The sequence below is a fragment of the Indicator indicator genome, chromosome 1 (genome assembly GCF_027791375.1).
Source record: "Indicator indicator isolate 239-I01 chromosome 1, UM_Iind_1.1, whole genome shotgun sequence".
In the NCBI taxonomy this organism is placed as follows: domain Eukaryota; kingdom Metazoa; phylum Chordata; class Aves; order Piciformes; family Indicatoridae; genus Indicator; species Indicator indicator.
The window spans coordinates 23,782,817-23,804,666 of record NC_072010.1 but is presented as its reverse complement, the minus strand read 5'-3'; the positions used below and the strand labels follow the sequence as shown (position 1 = coordinate 23,804,666).

The following is a 21,850-nucleotide window of genomic DNA, read 5'->3' as shown; positions in this document are numbered from 1 at the left end:
AGTGTTGCTGCGCTCCATCCGCTAGCAGATTGGCACCTTTGGCCTCTGCTGGGGGGTCTGCTCATATGAGACATACTTTGGTCATAACAGCATTTTACAAATAGTATCTTACAGACATTTTAGAAATATCACTCCACTTAAAGAAGGAAGATTGAGCACAAAGTTTTGTCTGAGGATCACCGAACAGTAAGCCAGTGACAAAGCCAATCTCTTGCAGCTTCTTCTGTGGCTTAATGCCTAGAAACGAACCATATAAAGTGACCAGTTGGGTGCATCCTGATACAATTAAAATAATTCATCCACCTAATGCAGATGCAAGCAAGTAGAGAACGGAGCAATCTCAGCATGAAGGTGTTCACAGTGAGTTAATGCTAGTGTTTCTTTTAAACCGCATTTGTATCTAAAGAAACAGCAAGCTAGTTTAATGAATTTAAGCCTGGATGCACTGGAAATAGCTACAATTATGACTTTATGACATGAATTTATAAAAAATTTTAAGTATTTGTACAGCTTTCTGTTTGCATAGGCCTGAAGTTAATAGAGTAATATTCTCTAAGTTTCTCTTTTACTAAGCAAGCAGTGTTGGGCTAAATGAAAACGTACATGGTATTATCATTCTTGGATCTAGAGGCTGGTTTTGTTTGGGACCGTAAGCATGACTTCCTAGGATTCACTTTTCACTGTAGTTAATTCCAGCTACTGAATGCTATTAGCCATGGTCCTACCAAAGCAGTGACAAAGACTTTAAATTATTTTTTCAGATTAAATACTTTAACTTCTATTACTGTTCACAAATAATCATATGAAAATAGTTTAATTTTGATGATCTTATTTTTTTCATAAATTATTCTCCTATCTAGTGAAGTTCTGGAAGGGTTTGTGGTCTGGCAAATATTTGTCCTATTTTCACATTTAGATGGCCTGCAAAACTTCTAAGGATCACGCAGGCCATCTCTTCTTAATGTTAACTGCTACTCACGTTGCCAGCGTAACAGTTGGAAGGTAAGAATGGTTTTTAATATGTACATCTGTATAGATCTCTCTTCATTCACGTTTCTGTTATTTCACTAGCTGCACTGATAATGCTTTTCAGGGAATGCCTGTGGGTTTGGATTTATCACAACCAGTGCTCCTCCCAGTGTTGTTTGCACCAGTAAAACAAATGCAAAGAGCAAAGCTTACGCTAAGGGGCACTCCTTCTGTTTGATAGTCCCCTACAAATGATTTGCAGTGCAAGTGACAATAAAAAAGAGTAGCAGCAAAAGTCAGGTGAGATGTGGCCCAGATGGCCAAGTTTCCACCCGCTCAGCCTGCCTCTAGCATTGGGATGCCTGGGCTGGTGCATGGGATATCATTCCTAAAGAGCAGAGAGCCAGCGGGGGGAAAGCTGCCTGGCCACTCCGGCCTGCTCCTTGTCGCCTAGGGGGTTATGATGAGAACCAAGACATTTCGATTCTTGTTCTTACAGATAAATTACCCATTTACGAAAAAAATAAACCTACTCCGAACTACCACGAAACGCAACGCGCATAGGCAGACTCATGTGCGCCGCGGAAGGCAGCGCCCGTGCCGCCTGATGCGCGGCAAGAAAAGCCGGAAAACGCGAGCTCGTTTGCCCGCGCCCCGCTGTGCCCCGAGCCCCCGCGCCTCAGTTTCCGCGTCTGTGAAGTGGGGCCGCGCGGCCCGCCAGGGAGGTGCAGCAGAGCGCGGGGGGCGGGAGCGCCCGCGGCAGCGGCCCCTTGTGCCCTGTTCTCCCCGAGACGGCAAGGGCGAGGCGTAAGAGGACCCCCAGGGCGAAGAGGAATGGCCCTGGTGGCGAGGGGACCGCCGCAGCGGCAGGCGGTGCGGCTAGCGGGCTGCGCTTCTCACAACCGGCAGTGCAGTGCCGAACTGCCGCCTCAGAACTCCACATCCCGCCGCCACCCGACTCCCTCCACTCACTTTTATATTTGCGCGCCCTTTCAATCCTCAGTGACGTGTCTCGCGCCGCGCCCAATAAGCGAAGGTCTCTGGTCAGGACAATGGAAGGGCCTCGACCAATCGGTGGGGCGGCTGGCTTGGCGGCAGCCAATGGGGATGGGGCTGTGTTGAGAGTAATGTTACCAGCGCTGAGAGTGTGAGGAGGCTGCGTATCGATCCCGCTCTCACAGCCATTGCAGTGCACCGGGCTACACAGGGACCCAGGCAGCGCTGGGGCCGGGCGGGTGGCCGGGGTAGCGTCTCTGGGGCTCGGGGCCGAACGAGGGCTGTGTGCCGACTCTTGACACGGGTGAGTACGCGCCGGGGGCCGCTGGGCCGGCCGAGCGCGCTCGCTCGCTCGCTCGCAGCCGGGCGGCGAGCCGGCACTGCCAGCCTTGCCGCCGCCGCTGCCTGGCCGTAGAGCGCGGGGCAGCTCCAGCTCGGGCGCCGGCACACAAAGGCGACCCCGGCTGCGCCCGGGAGACCCTTCCCGGGCGGTGAGCCCCCCGGCCGGGGCGGGGCGGGGGCGCGCCGTAGGCGGCGGGCGACTTCAGGAGCGAAGCGGCAGGAGGGAGGGAGGGAGACGGGACAAGGAAGCCGCCCAGGTGGGGGCCGAGCGGCTGGGGGTCGTCCGCCGACGGAGGCGCGGGCCGCGCGGTGCCCCACCGTAAGCTGCTTACGGTGCCTCGCCGTAGCCATCGCTGCGGCGGCGGGGCAGCCGACGGGTACAAGCGCGACGAGGCGGCGGCCGTTTCGGACGGGCCATGCCGCGTTGCTGGCCGCCGTCGGGTCCGCGACGGGCTTGGGGGCAGCGGGGTACGGGCCAGTGAGCTGCTGGCCCCGCGGCCGCCCGGCTATAACATGGCTGACGGGAGCCGCGAGCGAGAAAACAAGGCGAGCGGCGGTGGTGGAGCAGAGAGGCGCTCGGGCGGGCGGGGGCGCAGTTCGGGGGAACTTTTTTTTCCAGCCACTGCTGTTCGCTCGGGCGCGGGGCCCGCAGCCGAGGGGCTGTTACAACTCGACAGGGCGCGGGAGCGAGCGGGGGTCCCCTCCGGGGTTTGCCCGCTCCGCGGGGCTCAGGCAGGCGCTGAAAGCGCGCTGGGCCTCCCCCCCAGCCCCCTCCCGCACCCACCCACCTCCCCCTTTCTTCCTCCCGCCCGCCCTCCCCCGGCTGCAATGGCTGAGCGTGTGCACCAGGGTAGCAGGCGCGCTCACACAAAGGGAAGGGAAGGGAGGAAGAAGCCATGTTCTCTGCGCGGCGGCGAGCGCGGGCGACGCCAGCAGCGGCCATTCCGCGCCGCCCAGCCGCTGTCGCGCCGCGCCCCCGCGGACTGAGGGTCGTCGCCCGCCCCTGCCGCTGCCCTTCGGCGGGGGTCCCGCGGCCTGGCCTCCCTGCCCCGCCCGCTGGGCCGCTGGGGGGGTGGGGGTGTGGTGGAGTGGGGGGGTGGCCCGCTTTCCTCAGCGCACAAAATGGAAGGAGCCTCGGCGGCGGGTGACCTCCTCCGCCAGGAGCCTGCGCCATGGCGGCCGCTCCCGCCACCGCCGCTGCGGCGGCGCAGGCCGCGCCTCGCCGGCCAGGCCTCATGGCGACGGGGAGGGGGGAAATGCTGGGAATGGCGCGCCCCACCGCGGGGACGGTAGCGGCGGTCGGGCGGGTGCTTTGTCCCAAGGCTGCGAGCGGCGGCCGGGACCCGGGGTTGCCGTCCGCGGGTAGCCGCAGCCCTGGTGACTGGCTCCTGGGCATGTGCTTGCAGCCCTGTGAACGCACAATAAAACTCCGACAGCTTTTCCCTAATAACGGGACGACTTTTATTTTTTTTTTTTCCCCTTTCCCGTCTTGCCCCATGTTTTCTTCTTCCACCCTTTAGCCGGTCTCTTAGGAGACTTCTGAAGTTCTCCTCTGCCCCCTCGCATGGGAAGCGTCCAAAATGGCGGGAAGGAGGCATTTAAATGCCAGCTCACGGTTGCAGCGCATGGGTCATGGTGCCTACTCCTTCCCACAATCACTTTAGGCGTCTGCACCACTCGTGCCCTCGGCCCTCACTGCCTTCCACCCACACTCAGCCAGAAGTGCCCTCGCCGCTTGCTGAGCTCTGAGTGCTGCCTGACTCTGGAAACGTCTCCATGGCAGGCAGGAGCGGCTCCTGGTTCTTCAGCACTCTTGTTTACTTCATAGAAACTTCAAACCGGACGTGTTTAGTCACAGAGCAGAAATCTGTTTCTGTCTATCCGCCAAACCGATAGGAAATGCTGCTTCTGTGGCAATACCGACAGGCAGTGCCTGCACTTACTTTTTTTTTTTTAAATTTTTTTTTATTTTTTTTTTTTTTTTTTTTGTCTTTTGTCTGCTGAAGAGCAGAGTTTGTCAGGGTGCGAGTGGCTTTTTCCAGGGAGCTATGAAGAAATACTCTGAATGTCTGACTTGGGTGTGAAAGTTCTAGGAAGGTGTTTTGCATTCTCTGTGTCTCAGAGTCTGATAGTCCTTGAAATGAGTACAGCTTTGCTAGTTGTATGTAAATGTCATACTTCTAGTGTCCTTGCCTTGGTCATAACATACTATACTCTGTGGGGTGTTTCATTCCTGTATTTCTAGGTATACCTATAAAAAGAGTAGATTTTGCAGTACACTTACAAGAGTTATATGTCATGCAAAAACTATTAAAAAAAAATCTTTTGCAAGTAAGCACCCAAGGCCTACAGGGGAGTGAAATAGAAATACAGGCTTAAGGAAGAAGAAAATTATTAGCCTATAAATCCAGCTGAGACAAGATACTCATGTAGTTCTTCTCCTTTTTCCAGTATAATTTACTCCTTCCAAGCATAGGATTTATCCAATAGCAGTAATCAAGGAGTTCAGTCTTCTCTACACTGATGGTAGTACTTGCTTTCAGATTGGTTGAAAGGGATGGTTTTATTAGTATTAGACCAGAACTGCATGTTTTGAAGGCCTTTTGGGATTCCGGGTTGCTTGTGGTTGGGTCACCTCAAACAGCAATAGCAGAAATCTTCAGTAAATTTTCCAGAAGAGGAGAACTTCCTGTTGTATGATTTCAGAACACTGTTCTGCTGGGTCTTGATTGGCATGATCATTCATCCTGGCTAATTTCCCACATTGGTTGATAAAATGGGAAAATTTAAAGGTGTCTTTCTGGCTTGGTTACAGAAAATCATCAAAAATGGGCAAAGGCGATCCTAAGAAGCCGAGAGGTAAAATGTCTTCATATGCCTTCTTTGTGCAAACCTGCCGGGAGGAGCACAAGAAGAAACATCCAGATGCTTCAGTGAACTTTTCAGAGTTCTCAAAAAAATGCTCAGAGCGATGGAAGGTAGGAATAACAGCTTAAGCAAACCACAAAAACTCTTAAGTGATTGTTTTGTCTGAAATACTATTCAAGACTAAGTTCCTTAAAAGTTGAAGTTGTAGGTAAGTGCGAAGGACAGTTGTAAGATTAGTAGTAATTATGCATTATTTTTGAGTTAACTTTAGCCTCCCTCAAGTAAAATTTTGGAATGGACTTGGATATGCTTTTGAAATCTTAAAATATGTTTTTAATTCTTACAAGTCCCTTCCAACTTCATATATTGTGTGATTATAATTGCATTCCAGACTATGTCTTCTAAGGAGAAAGGAAAGTTTGAAGATATGGCAAAGGCTGACAAGCTTCGTTATGAAAAAGAAATGAAAAACTATGTACCACCTAAGGGGGAAACGAAAAAGAAGTTCAAGGATCCAAATGCACCGAAGAGGCCTCCGTAAGTAGATTTATAGTTAAGCTGTCTTGTTTGGGACCATCACACTGGAGTGAATCTATAAAATGATCATTTTATCTGCATTTAGGAACTTCAGAAATACAAGACTGATTTTTCCTGACCAGTGGCTTAGTTACAAGTTTGATTTCAGGTTGACCCTCTTTATCTAAGTTGGAATAACATCAGCCTTTAAAAATGGTTGCAGAAATTTGCAATGTACAGTTCTGACTCGAGTTTGCAGTTAGTTTCTTCATTCTAGTGCAAAACAACAGTAAAATACTTCAGGTCCAGCTCTCCCCACCTGCTGAGTTGAGCGGAATTTTTGATTTGCAGTCCTTTTAAATTAAGAGGGTTTTGCATAGAACAGGTCAGAGGGGTGATCTCATACAAAAAAACTCCACCTTGTAGATGTAAAATTTCAGCCACTACATAGAAACATGGACTTCAGTTTCTCCTGGTACTAGACATTAGTACTTTGTAGCAATACATTTTTGCATGTGTTTTAAATTGAGGCAATGCTGAAAGGAACAGGGAAATTCCTGTGTGAGTGACGTTGATATTTATGTTGATGCCTTTACCTGGGAATCCTGATTTTCATAGGAAATACCACAACTTCTCTGCTGTCAACAGTTCTGACAGAACATTTGCTCCTTTCACACATTCTGCTCTTCTAAGATTTTCCTCTACAGATGGTATATAAAATTTGCCTTCCTGGCAGTCCTGCCAAAAATGGGACCAGATGTGTGTCATTACTTTTAAGAGACAAGGATGTGTTACCATATTAAGTTCTGATACCTTCCATTGTAATTAACCTATGTCTTCTTCCAGGTGCTTTTCCAAAACTCTTAGAAAAGAGGAGCAAAGTCACAGAACTTTTACAGTTAAGTCCAAAATTAAAATTATTTTTGTTTTCCTCTGTAGTTCGGCTTTTTTCTTGTTTTGCTCTGAGTTTCGTCCAAAAATTAAAGGAGAACATCCTGGCCTGTCCATCGGGGATGTTGCAAAGAAACTGGGAGAGATGTGGAACAACACTGCTGCAGATGATAAACAGCCTTATGAAAAAAAGGCTGCTAAGCTGAAGGAGAAGTATGAAAAGGTAATGTCTACATTTATTGGGATACCTTGAGGAGGTCAGGTCTCAATTTCGATATGTTTTTTTCCTTGATACCTGATACTGCAAATTATAGTGTGCTTAATGACAAACATCTTGGTATTTGTTGGAAAACAACCATCTAAGGGAGCATACAGTTCGTTACCACAACACAAAATTGCAGTCCTCTTATGTTGAACTATGCATTCGTCTGTAATACCAGACCATCAGTGATGTTTTACTAGCTAGTGTGGTGTCTGCAGTGTTTCTGAAACAATAGGTCACAGCAGTATCAGAGTTAAGGATGGTCGTACTAAGTAATGCCAGTAAAGAAGCAATTGGTTCTCCCTAATTTTGAAGATACTGATGAGCATCCCTAAACATTAGAGTAATTGATCCACGTAGATGCTTTGAAAGAATTTGTTCTTGGGATAATGCAAGAACGCCAATGAGATGTTAGGTACAGGAAAAATGCTCGTCTGAAACTATTTTGTGTCCATCTCCTTTCTGGTGATTAACATAGTTAATAATACATATGAAGCAGTGTCACATACAGTTTAAATTATTAAAGCTAAATCCTGACTTCATAATTTGAGCTCCAGAAATGTGTTGTGCCAAAAGCAGAGTCCCATCCCAGTACAGAGAAAGTAAGGGAGGTGGAGGAGAGTGATGCGTGTTAGCCTCCTGTGATGATGCTTTGCAACGAGTCAGCGACCTCCTATAGCTAACCTACACCATGTATATCCACTTGTGTGCCTTGACCTTCCTCTGGGTATTTCTTCTGTTGGCAAACAAAACCTCTTCAGAACTGTAGCATTGTAGTGAGTAAGGTGGCCCCTTTTGAGTCTTAATGATATGTCAGAGAGGAACTGCAAAGCTAGAAGCTTTCCCTGTTGTCCTTCCTGTGCAGCTTAAACTCTTTAGCACAGTGATTCCACATACAGCCAAGACAACTTGTAAGAGACTTTTTAAATGGTTAATCTTTATTCCCAGATATTTTAATCTTCACTAGTGTGTATTTCTTTACAGCACCTTAGAGTTCCATTTGTATTTTCAGTGTTTCACTGTTTGGTCTTTGACTAAGTGGATATCGTATCTTCTGAAAATATCATGCTAAGTTGTAAGGGAGTCTGAGGGAGCTGTAAGATTAGTGGTGTAATGTTTGCTGGGTGGGGAATACTTGAACGTTTGGACTGTCTGCATAAAGGTGTTGCCGTTTCCCTGTAGCTGGTATGTTTAAGTCCTGTAAATCAATTCTGTTATGTAATTGTTTGTTTTACTTTGACACAAAATCAGAAAGTCTTCTTTGGCTATGTCTTCCAGGTACAGTTTTGACTTTCCTATGACAGGAACTAAATTTTGTGTGTTACAAACCACTAGAATAAATGTATTGCATGCAGAAGGTGGCACTGTCTACCCTTTAATCAAGCCCTTATACCTTTTATTTTGTAAACTTCAGTTATGCAGAATGCTATATAATTGCTCCTTGCTGATGCATAACATTGGAAATATTAGGCTATGTCACTCCAATGCATTTCAGGTGGCTAATTACAATTTTGTGCCTCAAACAAGGATTTTCCTGTGCATTTCTTTAAGGCATTGTAGAAAGTAGGGCTAGGAAGGGTAGGAAGGGACTTTAAGACATCTGTACTTAATTTCCTTATGGGATAGGGGGCTCAGCTGTCCTTTACCCATCTGAAGCAGCAGCTTTTCCAACCTGTTCCCAGAATCCTAAGAGTAGAGATTCCTCAGCATCTGTAAGCACTGCCCCAGTATCATCTCTGTGTTAGAGGATTCCCCTTTTCTCTGGCATTAGTTCACCTCATAACTGAATCTGCAGCTCCTGGTTCTACTCCAGTGGATGTGGAGAAGGGGCAGATACCTGTGAGGTTCTGGTTTCACAAGTTGCTTTGAGCTCTTGGCTGATGAAATCTTTTGAGAGATTCTTCCTGCTTTTCTTCTCCAAGGATATTGCTGCATATCGGGCCAAAGGGAAGGTTGATGCAGGCAAAAAAGTAGTTGCCAAGGCTGAGAAGAGCAAGAAGAAGAAGGAGGAGGAGGAAGATGAGGATGAAGATGAAGAGGAAGAAGATGATGAAGAGGAGGAAGAGGAGGAGGAGGAAGATGATGATGATGATGAATAAGTCTCTCTTAGAGCAAATTCTTTCTTGTCTATAAAGCATTTAACCCCCCTGTACACAACTCACTCCTTTTAAAGAAAAAAAAAATTGAAATGTAAGGCTGTGTAAGATTTGTTTTTAAACTGTACAGTGTCTCTTTTTTTGTATAGTTAACACACTACCGAATGTGTCTTTAGATAGCCCTGTCCTTAGTGGTATTTCAATGGCCACTAACCTTGCCTGGTACAGTGTGGGGGTTGTAAATTGGCATGGGAGTTTTAAAGCAGGTTCTTGTTGGTGCACAGCACAAATTAGTTATCCATGGGGATGTAGTTCGTTTCTCATCTTCAGTTGTCTCTGATGCATCATAAAAACAATTGTTGTTCTGTTAAACTGAATACCACTCTGTAATTGCAAAAAGGAGAAAAAAAGTTGCAGCTGTTTTGTTGACATTCTGAATGCTTCTAAGTAAATACATTTTTTTTTATTAGTATTGTTGTCCTTTTAATAGGTGCCCTTGAAAAATCATATGTTTTCTTTTTTGTTTTCTCTCTCTCTTTTTTTTTTTTTTTAATTTTCTTGAGGGGAACTCATCTTTTGCTTTATTGAATACCTGTTTGGGATCACAGGAATATTACAGTTTTCATCTTTCATATAACCAGCTGATAAACAAAGCTTTGATCTGCATACCCTGCATAATCATGGTAGGGTAAGAAAAGAAATACATAGGCATATGATGAAAGGATGTTCTTCCGTAACTGGAAACAAAATGAAAAATTCAATCTCAGCAGACTGATACTTGTTCAGATCTTTGTGAAATATTCTATTGAGTTGCATGAGTTTACCAGTCTTGGAGAGTTGAGAAGTATAGAGTTCAATTTTACAGAAGTTAAATACTTTGGGGCAGGGGGTGGGATGTGGGGAGGGAGGGAACGTTAAATTTTGTCCTAGAAGGACCCATAGGAAGAGTGTATGCCCATCTAGTGTAGAGAAATTTACAGGTGTGAGCTCCATTACCATGTAATGGAAGTTGTATTTGTAAATCTCTGAACACTGGCAAGTGATGAGCGTACCTAAAAATGTGTAAAGTTAAAAAAGCATGCAATTACCATATTATTTTTTGGTGACAGGTCTGGTGATGGCCACGGGCTTTATACCATGAAACTCTCCTGGTAGCAAATGGCCCACAAGAAATGATTTTTTTCTTTCTAAGATTTCTATAAATGGTACCATTATTATTTGTTAAATCTATGTAAATTCATATTTGTATTCTTGAAATTCTAGTTTTAGCCCTTTAAACAAAGTTGTATATTGTCTCAAATTGAAAATGAGATAAGATGTATTTTTCCTGTTAGGTTTTATACCGCACTCTTGATGTTTGCCCATTTTTAAGTTAAATATAGCTGTATGGAAAAGTACATTTTATTAAATTTTGCATTAAAAAAAAAAAGTTAAATGTTTATGGTATACCAACAATGTCTAATTTGGTCAAATACAGTTCTCTTCCAAAACCAAAGCTAAGGGTTTTTTTGCATACTCAGTAAAACTTCAAGTGCTGGCAACTGTAACTATTTTCACAATATACCTGCTTACCAGTTTGGGGGACAATTTGGCAATTTTGTGGTTACAAAATTATGGGTCTCTTAAGTGCCAGTGTTTAAAAAAAAAAAAAAAGAAAAAGGAAAAAGAAAAAAATAGGAAAAACAACAAAAAAACAACCAACAACAAAAAAAAGGCATTCTTGTAATTTTACACGCTTTTGTGATGGAGTATTGTTTTGTTATACAATTTTGACTTTCAGATTCTTATTTCAATTTGCATTTATGTATAACTTCAGGAGAAATATTGAACATCTGAATCCTGGATGATACTAATAAACTAATAATTGCAGAATTTAAATATTTAGTTAAATGGCTCACTTAATATCCTAAAGGGTTGGGGGTTTTTTGTGTGTGTTGGTGCTTTCAGACGTGTACACCCCTGCTTTCTGTTTCAAACAGAAGGAGGATGCTGTTGACAAGATCTTGATACAGAAAACTTAGGACAGAGATTTTTTTTTTTTCTTAAATGCTATTACCTATTCAAATGTTCATAACTAATCACAAATAAATTTTCTGTGCTGAAGGGGTTGTTTTGTTTCCCCAGGTCTTCAGAGGAAAGTAGACACATTTGTTCTTGGAACAAACATGCTTAATGAGATGCCTGTAATCTCGTGCCTTTGTTCTTGGTGCTTGATGTTGACAGAAGTAACCTAGAGGATTCCGCTGGTCTTAAAAGATGAGTAGCAAGCGCTTACCCAGCAGCCAGGCCTGGCATTTGCTTTTGCCTTTGGGGGTAGTGTGTTGATAACAAGCAGAGCATGCTCGAGGCTGAAGAGGGTAGGTAGTATAATAATTGTAAGTGCTACTTTCTGGGAAAAGAACCCGTGGTACTCTGTGGCAGAGGCTGATGGTTTGGAGGTGTACCAAAGCCTGAGCGCTCCAGGACAGCTGTGGTTTTCTTATGAGTAGTTAGCATGTGCTTTTAAGTCAGCTGGACTTGCTCATATGTATCAACTCAAGTCTTAATTTGTGTCTTCTAGAAAACTATTTTGAAACTACAAAACTGCTATTTCTGGAGGGGAGTGCCGTAGTTAAGTAGATGAATTAACGTAAAAGCTGAGAGCTGTTGATGGAAGGGACTGCTCTGTTCCCTAGCTATGGTCCCCTGCAAGCTTCAGTTTAGTCCTTTGGGTCAAAACTGCTTAATTCTCAGCATTGATAGGTCAGGCTTGACTACTACAAGACTACTTGATCTCAGGTCAGATACTGCTGATGCTTTTGCATGAATCTGCCTCCCCATCATCTTTAGAAGTCAGTGCTTGCTGAAGGGTAATGAATGGTGAAGTTGCAACTGGCAATGGTTCCCTACAAGGGAACTGGATAGCACTGGCACTGGTGTCAAAACGAAAAGTATTTCCTAGGGCTTTAGTGTTCACATAAACGCTTGCTGTAGAGGGGGAAAAGGGCTTTTTCTGTTATAATCAAACAAAAAGATCAGTTTGAAGATAACTTGAATGTTACTAAGTGGTAGCTGTGCTAAATGAAGCCATACCAAATTTACAATTGTTTATCTCAAGTTGGTCCTGAAAGGAGCTGTAGTTGCAGCCACCTGCTTTCTAGGTATGCTCTATAATTTTGAACTCAAATGTATGGGCAGTGTTCATTACTTCTGCTGTGTTTTCAGTAATCACATCAGTACTAGCAAAAAAAGTTGAGTTTATTTAACCAAATGTTTCTCTACAGGCAGATGGTCCCAGAAACCTGAAGTAACTGGTATCAAGTGGCTGAAAAGGTTTCTGTAGCTTAATTAGGGTGATGCTGGCACTGCTGACAGTGAGACCCTTTACATCTTTTTATCAGTGTAACAAGCCCATCGTGAAGGAGAAAAGGTTGAGTAATAGCTGGGTTCAGGCTTGCTAGAAAGCAGGAAGACTCTGAGTAACTCTGCCAGAAGAGGAGCCAGGCAGACTGCAGCCACAGTGTTAGGTCCCCTAGATGGGTGACAAGCTGAGTTTGAACAAAGCCTTTCCTAATTCTTGCTAGCTGGAGAGTTATACCTCTAGTTAGAATAAACATTCCCATTCTGCCTTCCCAGCTCTGCCTGACAGGAGATTAAAGGAATAAAGCCAATGTACTGCACGGGGTTATAATATGTTACTCAATAGCGAGTCTGTAACAGAGACATGGCAAAACATAGGCAGTATTTAATACAGGAGATGATTAACTGTCACCATTTCCAGGCTCTACTGCTAGTAGCTGACCAGCTACAGGACACAAACGTCTAAGAACAGCAACATGCCAAGTATTTTCAAACAATGTTCCTTCATTGCATTCTGTAGCTTACCATCACGCTCTACTTGACTACAAGACTATGGATCACATCTTTGAGGGGCTGCTTCATCAAAAAATAACTCTGATATTTTACTTTTTGCAGGCTGTGATAGACATTGTAGCCCCTAAGGGATGTTTTATAAATGAGCTAATCCAATGCAGTGCCTAAACGTGGGTGTTTATCAATAAACTCCCTCAGACTTTGCTACTGGATTGCATCCTACATCTGAAAACTGTTTTGAGACGGTATTAATTTAGTCTAGAATAGGTTCACGTTAGATTAATACCAGCCTTTATTCCAAAACGATGTATTTGTAGACAAGCTGTCAGACTTTCTTCCAATGTTTGAGTTAAAAAAACCAAAACAACAAAACCAAAAAAACCCAGGAAAATAAATCTCTCAGAGTTTTGTATCGTTTTGCAGAAGTTGTCTTACATTTTTATTTTGTGTGTGTTGTGCCCTGGCTTTTATTTTGACAGTACTTCAAGCAGAAAAACAAAAGATGGATTTTTTTTTCCCCAATGAATTTGTTGTTAAGAATGAAGGTCAGATTGCTCTTACGGCTGCTTTGTGCTGTTGAAAAGTACAGCATGGCTTCTGCTTCAAGAGCACCTAATTTCGAAACCCATCTTGCTGAAGCAATTGCTATTAGAGGTGACCCACAAGAGAGACGAGCCTTCCCTTTTGCCACTTTATGATGGAATAAAAGACTTAAGCTATAAATTAGCTTAGTCTACCTATTTGCTACATCAGAAGCTCAAGCCTTCCCTGCAGCAGGAGTCCTCAAGATCAAGCTAAGCGGTGAGACAGCAGAGCAATGAGGAGCAAGCAAATGGGCAAGTGTGGAGTTTTTAGCTAAACCTTTTAAAATCCTGCTTATACTGTTAAAACATGTTTGACTTAAATGATGGGCATCTGGCACAAAGGATGCTCATCCTAGTGCTGCTAGCAGCCTTTCATCATTTAAAGCTCGAATCACAAATCTCTGACCTCCCAAAACTTCAATAACAACAGGAAAGACCAAACGCTACAGCCTGAGTGCCTGGCAAGGACCCAGCTCCCTGCACACCTTGCAGCAAGCAAGAGGTCACCATTGAAATGCTCTTTGCAAGGTGCTGTTCAAAAAATCAGGCTTATGAAGGAGAAACCCAGGACACGTGCTGCGTCGTTTGGTGAGTGCATTTGTTACTGAGAATGAAAATGACATCTTCAAAGAAATGCCTGAGAAGAAAATCCGGCTGAGGTGTAACATCCCCAACACCTTTACTCCTTCCCATACCAAACTGTAAGAAAGCAAAGCAAATCCCTCTGTGGGAAAATGCCTTCCTTGCCAAAGTGCTGGGGTCCACCACACTCTTCCTTAGCTCAGCCCAGGGGAAAAATGCCTGTCCCTTAAACTAACACCAGCCAGTGGCGCTACAGATGCAGGCTTGCAGTAGTGTGGGGTATTGATGGCAGCCCAGGTGGGCCTCAGCAGCCCCTTCCTTGCTGCTGGTACTGGGGAGGCGGGCATGAAAGCTGCTGCGAGGGACAGTGGTGAAAAGCAGGCAGGCTCATGGCCATTCCCTGCAGAGCACAAATAGTGGATGGGTCACTCCTGGCTGAGGCCTGGGTTTGCTATGGAGGTGCAAAGGGAGCAGGGTGGTGGGTTGCAGATAGGGATCACAGGCACCAGCCCCCTGAAGGCTCAGCTATGCAGTAAATCATGTCTCACTTTTATAGAAAACGTCTACTCCCATATGTGTGTGGTGAGGATTCCTAGAAGAGATCACTTTGTTGCAAAGTGTGCACTAGCAAATGACTGAACAACAGTGACTCATGTTTTATTATTGGACCTGACTGCGGCGGCGCTTAGCTCGTTCAGTTCCGTTGGCACGCCGTTCTACTGACACCTTCCAGTGAGGAAGATGTCCTCAGCAACCACTGGGTAAACCCAGTGCCAGAAAACACGGGAGGACTGATCACAGGCTGAGCCCCTAGGCACAGCAGAAACTTTTAGGGCAAGTTTGGGGGATGGGAGGGTTTGGTTTTGGTATACCAGCCACTAGTGGCAGAATGTTAGTGAGTTTCTGCTCACAAGGTCTGGCAAAGCACACCACCACCTCTGTGGGCATTCTGCAGGACTGACCCCTTGGGTCCTGCCTGGGACTGATAACTTGTCCCAGAGCTTCACTTCAGGATGTGTAATGGCTTCCAGAAAGAGGCTGCCAGTCAACCTGCCTGCAACAGGAAGCCCTTTTTGCACCGGCCTGGCTGCAACTGAGCTTCTTTCCAATGCTGTTTCCTTTGAGGTGGAAGAAGGAAATTATCTATTTTGAGGGAGCAATTGTACCAGATGTTCAGTGATGGCAACATCATCTCAAGTGCTGCACGCTCTGCCTCTGTGCTGGAGCACCCAGACTGCCCCTGCTTCTGCTCAGTGGTCATGCCTGTGCCCCTGCCCAGCATTCACTGCTGCCAGCCCTGTGCCAAGGGTAAAGGTGAGTCCACCTACCTTGCAGCTGCTGGGGGTGCAATCTGTGCTCCCCAGTTTGGACAGTAGGGTTGTCCTGCTGCCCCACCACTCCCCAGGCAATTGATGCCATTCCTGTGGTGCTGGGGTGCATGGGGAGACCCACCAAAGCACCCCTAATGCTGGAGGGAGCTTCTGCATTCCACACACCCACAAAATAGGGGGAAAACGCATCACGTCAGTGCTGCCAGAGGGTGCATCATCCTTAGGATGTGCTACTGCCCAGGATCAGTGTCCGTCGTCCACCAGCCTCAATGCTTCTCTGAGTCCTCAGCTTCCACTGACGTGGGTTTTCTTTCCATTGGAATCATTTAATACGACTTTGGGGCACAATGGAGCTGTGATTTTTTTTTCAAAGCTGCCAGCCTGCAGGAAACAGAAGGTCTCTGAATAAAAGGGAGGCTCTTGTTACAACTTCCCTCTTATTTACTGTTCCCAGTAGCAGAGAAGTAAAAAGACAATGAATGAAATGGAGAATTAATCATGCGTAGCGCTGAAGTATAAACACAGAGACAGCAAGTCCCAGAGCGCTGCTCCCAGGGATGACTTGTACCCTTGGCCTGCAGAAACCTCACGGTACCAAGACATCCTGGGTTTCATGAGAAAGGGAGGGCAAAAGGCAGAGGAGACTCGACAGACAGTTTTTCAAAGGCAAATATGCAAAATGCAACTTTTAGGTGGACCTCTCTCTCTTTAGTACTCTCAAAGTTGGTATCACCAGTGCTTAGTCATTGGCTTATGACTTTTGCGAAGGAAACTCCCTTCTTTCACATTTGTCTGCGTTAATTTTAAAACAATACAAGTTTGTGACAAATCCAGCATCCCACAGAAGACTTAGAAATGCTTCAGAGGGAAACTACTGTGCTACATGGTGTGTAGCTTTGCATTAGGGGCATTAGGCTTGCTCCCTTCTCCTGCTTTTGGGTTGATATCCAGACATTGATAGAAGATGTTCATTATAATCATGTTCCTTAACTTTTTTTTTTAACCAGACATTTACCTGTATTTGATTTCCAGCTGTAGATTTAGAGTATTCACACCAGCCTTTGCAAAGGTGTTGAGTACCTCAATTGGTAATAAACAAACCTTGGAAGAAGCTGCAGCAGAGAGCTTCCAGCAGGCTGTTTGTGTGAGGCAGGTTATGTGCATACAGCTTTGTGAAGGCATTCAGTGAACCAAGACATAGGAAAGGGGGTTGCTTTTTTCTCTCTAGTATCAGGTGATAGGATGAGGGGAAATGGCCTGAAATTGTGCCAGGGGAGGTTTGGATTGGATATTAGGGAAAATTTCTTTATGGAAAGAGAGGTCAGGCATTGGAACAGGCGGTACAGGGAGGTGGTGGAGTCACTGATTTTCAAGAAACATGGACATGGCACACTTCAGGATGGGGTTTAATAGCCATGGTGGTGGTAGGTCGATGGATGGCCTCAGTGATTTTAGAGGTCTTTTCCAACCAAAACAATTCTATGATTCTATGAATTCAGATTGCTTGAAAAGTCTTTAATGGAGAGTTGTATTGTGTATATGAGTATCAGGTAAGTACTGCTCATTTTTCTGGCCATTAGATGTTGCATTTAATGTGAGGGTTGACTTGAAATGGAGAACATAAATGTAAAGCTGATAGGGGAGTTGCTCCCAGTTACTATTCACAAACTCAAATGGAGCTCTAACCTATTGCTTGTTTTTCTCTTTAGAAAACATACATGAAAAAGGTAATGAAAATGTATTTGGGCTACTTGCAATAATAAAACTGAAGTGACCTAAGTCTGAAAAGAGCATGACAGGCCTGTAAGTGAATATCAGAAGATGGAGCATGGGATATCATTCAGCTAAAAAACCAAATCAAAGTGCATTAATAGAAGGCTTGGAGCATTATGTGACAGAAGTCTAGATAGCCAAAGCTGTGGTGCTGCTTTACTAAGCCCTCCTATAACCCTGCTGCTGAACCTTTGCCTGGGCTTGGGATCCTGGGGCACGCAGGAGACAGGCAGCAGCTCTAATGAAGGCTCTTCATGGCCTTGCCTTCTCCCTGCCTGGTTCGGGATTTTACAGATTGCATGTCTGGATTTGTTTCACTTTCTCTTTCTGCTATGCTGGACAGAGTTGTGGCTACCTCTCTCAATTATTCACACTGTCTGCATGGAAATAAAAAATATTCTTTTTAGTATTAGAAGATTTTTTTTTTAATACTACTTCTAAATCCATGTTGGTGCTGCATTAAATTAGTCAGTGATGTCCGTTTAAATGTCCTTTCTAAATACTTCTTAAAAGGGAAAAGAGGCAAGTGCATTAACCTCTCTTCTGCAGCTCCCAAGATTAAACTTGGCAAAAGCAACATCACGCTGAGGCAGGTGAGTGTCCCCAGACAGATGGGGGAGGGTGACTCCATGGGTCCCACTGTCCTGAGTGCCCAGCATTCACATGAGCCTCTGTTTGACTCGTTTCCAGAAGCCAAATTTGCCAGTGATTTTCTTGGTGAGAAAAAAAAGAGTTGGGAATAGCTGCATGGGTCTGCAGTCACAGAATCATAGAATGGCTTAGGTTGGAAGGGATCTCAGAGATCGTCTATTCCAACCCTCCTGCCATGGGCAGGGACACCTCTCAACTAGACTTGAGTGCCCAAGGCCTCACCCAGTCTGGCTTTAAGCATCTGCAGGGACAGGGCATCCACAATCACTCAGGGCAACCTGTTCCAGAGTCTCACCAGCCTCGTACTGAAGAAATTTTTCCTAAGATTCAGTCTAAACCTACTCTCCCTCAGCTTAAAGCTATTCCCTGTAGTTTTGTCACTGACACCTTAAGAAAAGTCCTTCTCCAGCTTTCCTGTAGGCTCCCTTCAGGTATTGGAAGGCAGCTATAAGGTGCCCCTAGAGTCTTCTCTTCTACAGATGGAACAACCCCAGCTCCCTCAGCCTATCCTCATAGCAGAGGTGCTCTAGCCCTCCAATCATGGTGTGGCAGACAGTTCCTTCACTGCTTACTTCGGATTTTATTTTGTTTTGGGTAATTTATATTAGAGAGCTCCTGAGCAACCCAAATTTGGACAGCCTTTGGAGATCCAGATAATAAAATTGGGAAGAGTCTTCTTCCCCCTGCTACGGCAGACATCAGAGGATCTTGAGTAAGTATAGGAATTTGCCACTGTGGCCTGCTAGGTCTGCTCTCTGGCCATGGTCGTGTGGCATCATCCCCTGGGCTGGGGAGGCTGGTCCTGTCACAGCGTTACCCCAAAAAAATGCACATGACAATGGCCTTGGGAGGTCAGGAGAGCTGCAAGGCACTGAGCAACCAGCTGAACTATGTGCTGCCAACAGCACACTGCTGTTAAAAGGATGTTTTTTTTCCTGGAAGCTGTGGTTGTTTGAGGCAGTGCAACACTTAGGCTGACTAAATCATTCATCCCTATGAAAACCAAAGCCCTCCACCCCTCCAAGAAGGCTTACATTCTACAAAAAATATTTTCATCACATGCCAGTGAATCGCTGCCTTCAGGAGGATTGTGATGGAGCCACCTGGAAGTGGGTGCTCTGGGCCTGGGAACTGCAAAATGTCACCTAAACCAGTGACACTGCTGGGAGGAGTAGGGCACGAGTAAGACTGCATGGAGTTTTTGTACCGAAAGTGTGATGTCCCTTAGTTCCATATTTTGTGGCTGTAACCAAGCTGCCAGATTTAACTTATTCCATCTCTTGGGGTTTGATGAAAACTGCTGGAACATTTGTGGTACTGGATCCTGAAGGAATTCCAAAGAGATGACCACGAGAGATGACCGATTCCTGGGCCTTGCCACCCCACCTCCCTGCTCTCCCCATGGCCGTATCATCCCCAGGTGTCCATCCACGGGGCTCCTTTAGGTGACTCAGGATGCACCACCTGCCCACCCGCTGCCCAGCCCGGTGTTACGGTTTCACAGCAGACCTGTCATATTCCACCACTAGGAAATACTGCTGGGTCCCATGGGTTTGGATCTCCTAGATGGACATCCCAGGGCTCTTACAGGCATTTTCCCTGGGGCTGCTTGAATTCCTGAGAATCAGAGGATGTTAAATAGCTCTGGATATGAACTGAAGTACATCTGTAAGATGCTAATAAAGTGTGCTGAAGGTTTTTTCCCCTCAGCTTCCTAGTTTCAGCACACTGCTAGCAGAAACTTGATGAATAGTATGATAAGAAGATTCCCAAAGTGTATAGGTCTTTGCTTGCTATTAGACTCAGTCATGACTGCTCCAGCAATCACCTGGAAGTTCATAGAATCACCATAATACAAAAGATTTAAAAACCCCAAAAGACAAAAAAAAAACCAACAACAAAACAAAACAAAAACCCCCAGATTATATCTTGTTATAAGGTCAGAAGGTCTGTCCCTGCCAAGGTCCTCGCAGGCTTTAGTCTCTCTGCCAAGGCTACTGGATGCAAGGCCAGGATCCTTAAACCTTACTCCTCAAACTTAAGGGGAATTCCTAAAACGGAAAGTGAATGCTCAGTGTCTCGTCCAGCCAGGGCAAGGAGAAACAGAGTGAGAGGGGCACAGGTTGCTGGAGCCTTGTTCCAACTGCCCAGCCTCTCTCCTGCCGTGTCCTCTGGGACAGCACACACAATACAAGCTGCACACAGCAGTGATGACTCCCTGGCATTCCGGGTGTTTGATCCAAGGAAATTGTCAGTGAGCCAGGAAATGTCAAGATTACATCACAGGCAGAATTTTTTAAAAGGCCTGAAAAAGAGCTTGTTAAAGCCTGTTTCTCTGCAGTGTGATCCCAGCTGCTTTCGTTTTTGCTTCACATTTCAACTTTACGGGAACAGGCAGGCAAATCCTCCCCCCAGATATTGCTCTGCTTTCCTGTCCCTTTGATTTGCAGTGCTTTTGTTTGTCATAGTCTCAGCACTTGCTGGGGCTGGGGGAGCAATTCTCTGCTTTGCTGGGCCTCTTCTGAAGGGAAGATGTGTAGGATGCCTGTGGACTACATCCTGCAGTTGGTACATCCCATTTCCCCAGCACCCAAAGCTCCCATCTGACCACAGTCCCTGGGCCCACAGAGGTGTTGGTTGGAGGACAGCTTGCCCGCACTGGGAAGGGACAGAGGGGACGCAGGAGCAAAGCCTTTCCCCATGCATTTGCTTGTGTTCCGGGTGGGCGCCCCGGGCAGTACCAAAACTTCATAGCAAAACTGCACCTCGTTACTCCACTCGTTCTGCAATACTGTTAAGGAGCATCCAGCAGAGTATGTGACCCACACATGTTTAATTTCTTTTACAGTCTCTGTTTTGATATATGCTGGATGTGTTTCTATAAAATGAAGATTTATTGGAACCTGGAATTTTACAGCTTTAAGGTTCAATTGAGTCCAGATTGTGAGTTTCTCCTTTTGGAAGAGGAGGAGAAGGTTTAAGAGAGCCCAAAGAAGCATGTTCTGCCTGTGGCACTTGTGAAACTCTAGGCCAAGGCTGACACCTTTTCCCTTAACTAATACTATAATGTCAAAGCAAAAATTTACCATCAAATACTATGTCTTCCATATGTGATGCCTGGCTGTAGATACATATTGTGGTCATTGTGTTGCTCTGCTTTCTTTAAAGTCATTATCCACACCAGAGGAAAGCCAGGGCTCAGTGCAGGAGCCAAGCAAGAGCAGCAAGTCAGCACAAACCCAAACCATGTATAATTAATGTTAATGTGTCTTTACTTAAAAACATGATGCTTGGCTTTTGATTTTTCTTGTAAAGGCACAGCAATGCCTTTGCTGGCCACTATGCTCAGGGTAGCATAGTATTTTTAAAACACATTTAGAGCTGCAGCAGTGTCTGTTAAATACATTCCATGTATTTATATAGCATTAAGCATAAACCAAAGTGTTTTCTTGGATGCTGAACATAGTGCAGTAAACAATAACATCGGTTCAGATGAAAACTCAGGTCCTGTTCTGTACCAGTGCAAACCCAAAGTTTGCTCTGGGGATCTGCCCAAGAGAGCTGATAGAAGCTCCATCCCTGGAAACATTCAAGGTCAGACTGGGCTAGGCTCTGAGCAACCTGATCTAGTTCAAGTTGCCCCTGCCCATTGCAGGGGCTTGGAGTACATGACCTTTAAAGCTCCCCTCCAACCCAAAGCGTTCTATGATTCTGTGAAGTAACTCCATCACCTCCTGTAATTTTGCCTATGCATCAGGCCGGGTGTAAGCAGGGCTGGGATTCCTTGTGCCATGGGGTCTGAATAAGAGGAGGTCTTATGGCCAACTGCTCAGCAGCCTGCAGAAGTGTTCATCATCCGTGAGCCACATGGCAAGAAAATAATGAAATGCTGTCTTTCTGCCTCATTACCTGTGTCAAATGGTCTGTCGTGGTTTAACGAAACCAGGACACGGCCTGGAGTGCTCTGTCAGGAAGCAGCCAGCATCTGAGGAAGCAGAGCCCCAGTCCAGCTCTCTGGTTACCAGGACATAAGTAAACAAACAAGTTTATCACAGGCAATAGGGGCATTGTGCCAGTTGCAGTTATAATAATGAAATAAAAAAACCCTCAACCCCAAACCAACAAATTATTACACCA

General features: G+C 45.5%; 1 protein-coding gene across 1 annotated transcript; it reads left to right on the top strand.

Moving 5' to 3' along the window:
- The first annotated feature begins 2,212 nt into the window (after positions 1 to 2,212).
- Positions 2,213 to 9,387, top strand: HMGB1 (high mobility group box 1). Its single transcript, XM_054381246.1, has 5 exons — positions 2,213 to 2,269; positions 5,123 to 5,285; positions 5,567 to 5,712; positions 6,631 to 6,805; positions 8,767 to 9,387. Exons 2-5 carry the CDS (start codon positions 5,136 to 5,138, stop codon positions 8,941 to 8,943), a joined length of 648 nt encoding a protein of 215 aa, XP_054237221.1. The 5' UTR covers positions 2,213 to 2,269; positions 5,123 to 5,135; the 3' UTR covers positions 8,944 to 9,387.
- The last annotated feature ends 12,463 nt before the right edge of the window (positions 9,388 to 21,850 follow it).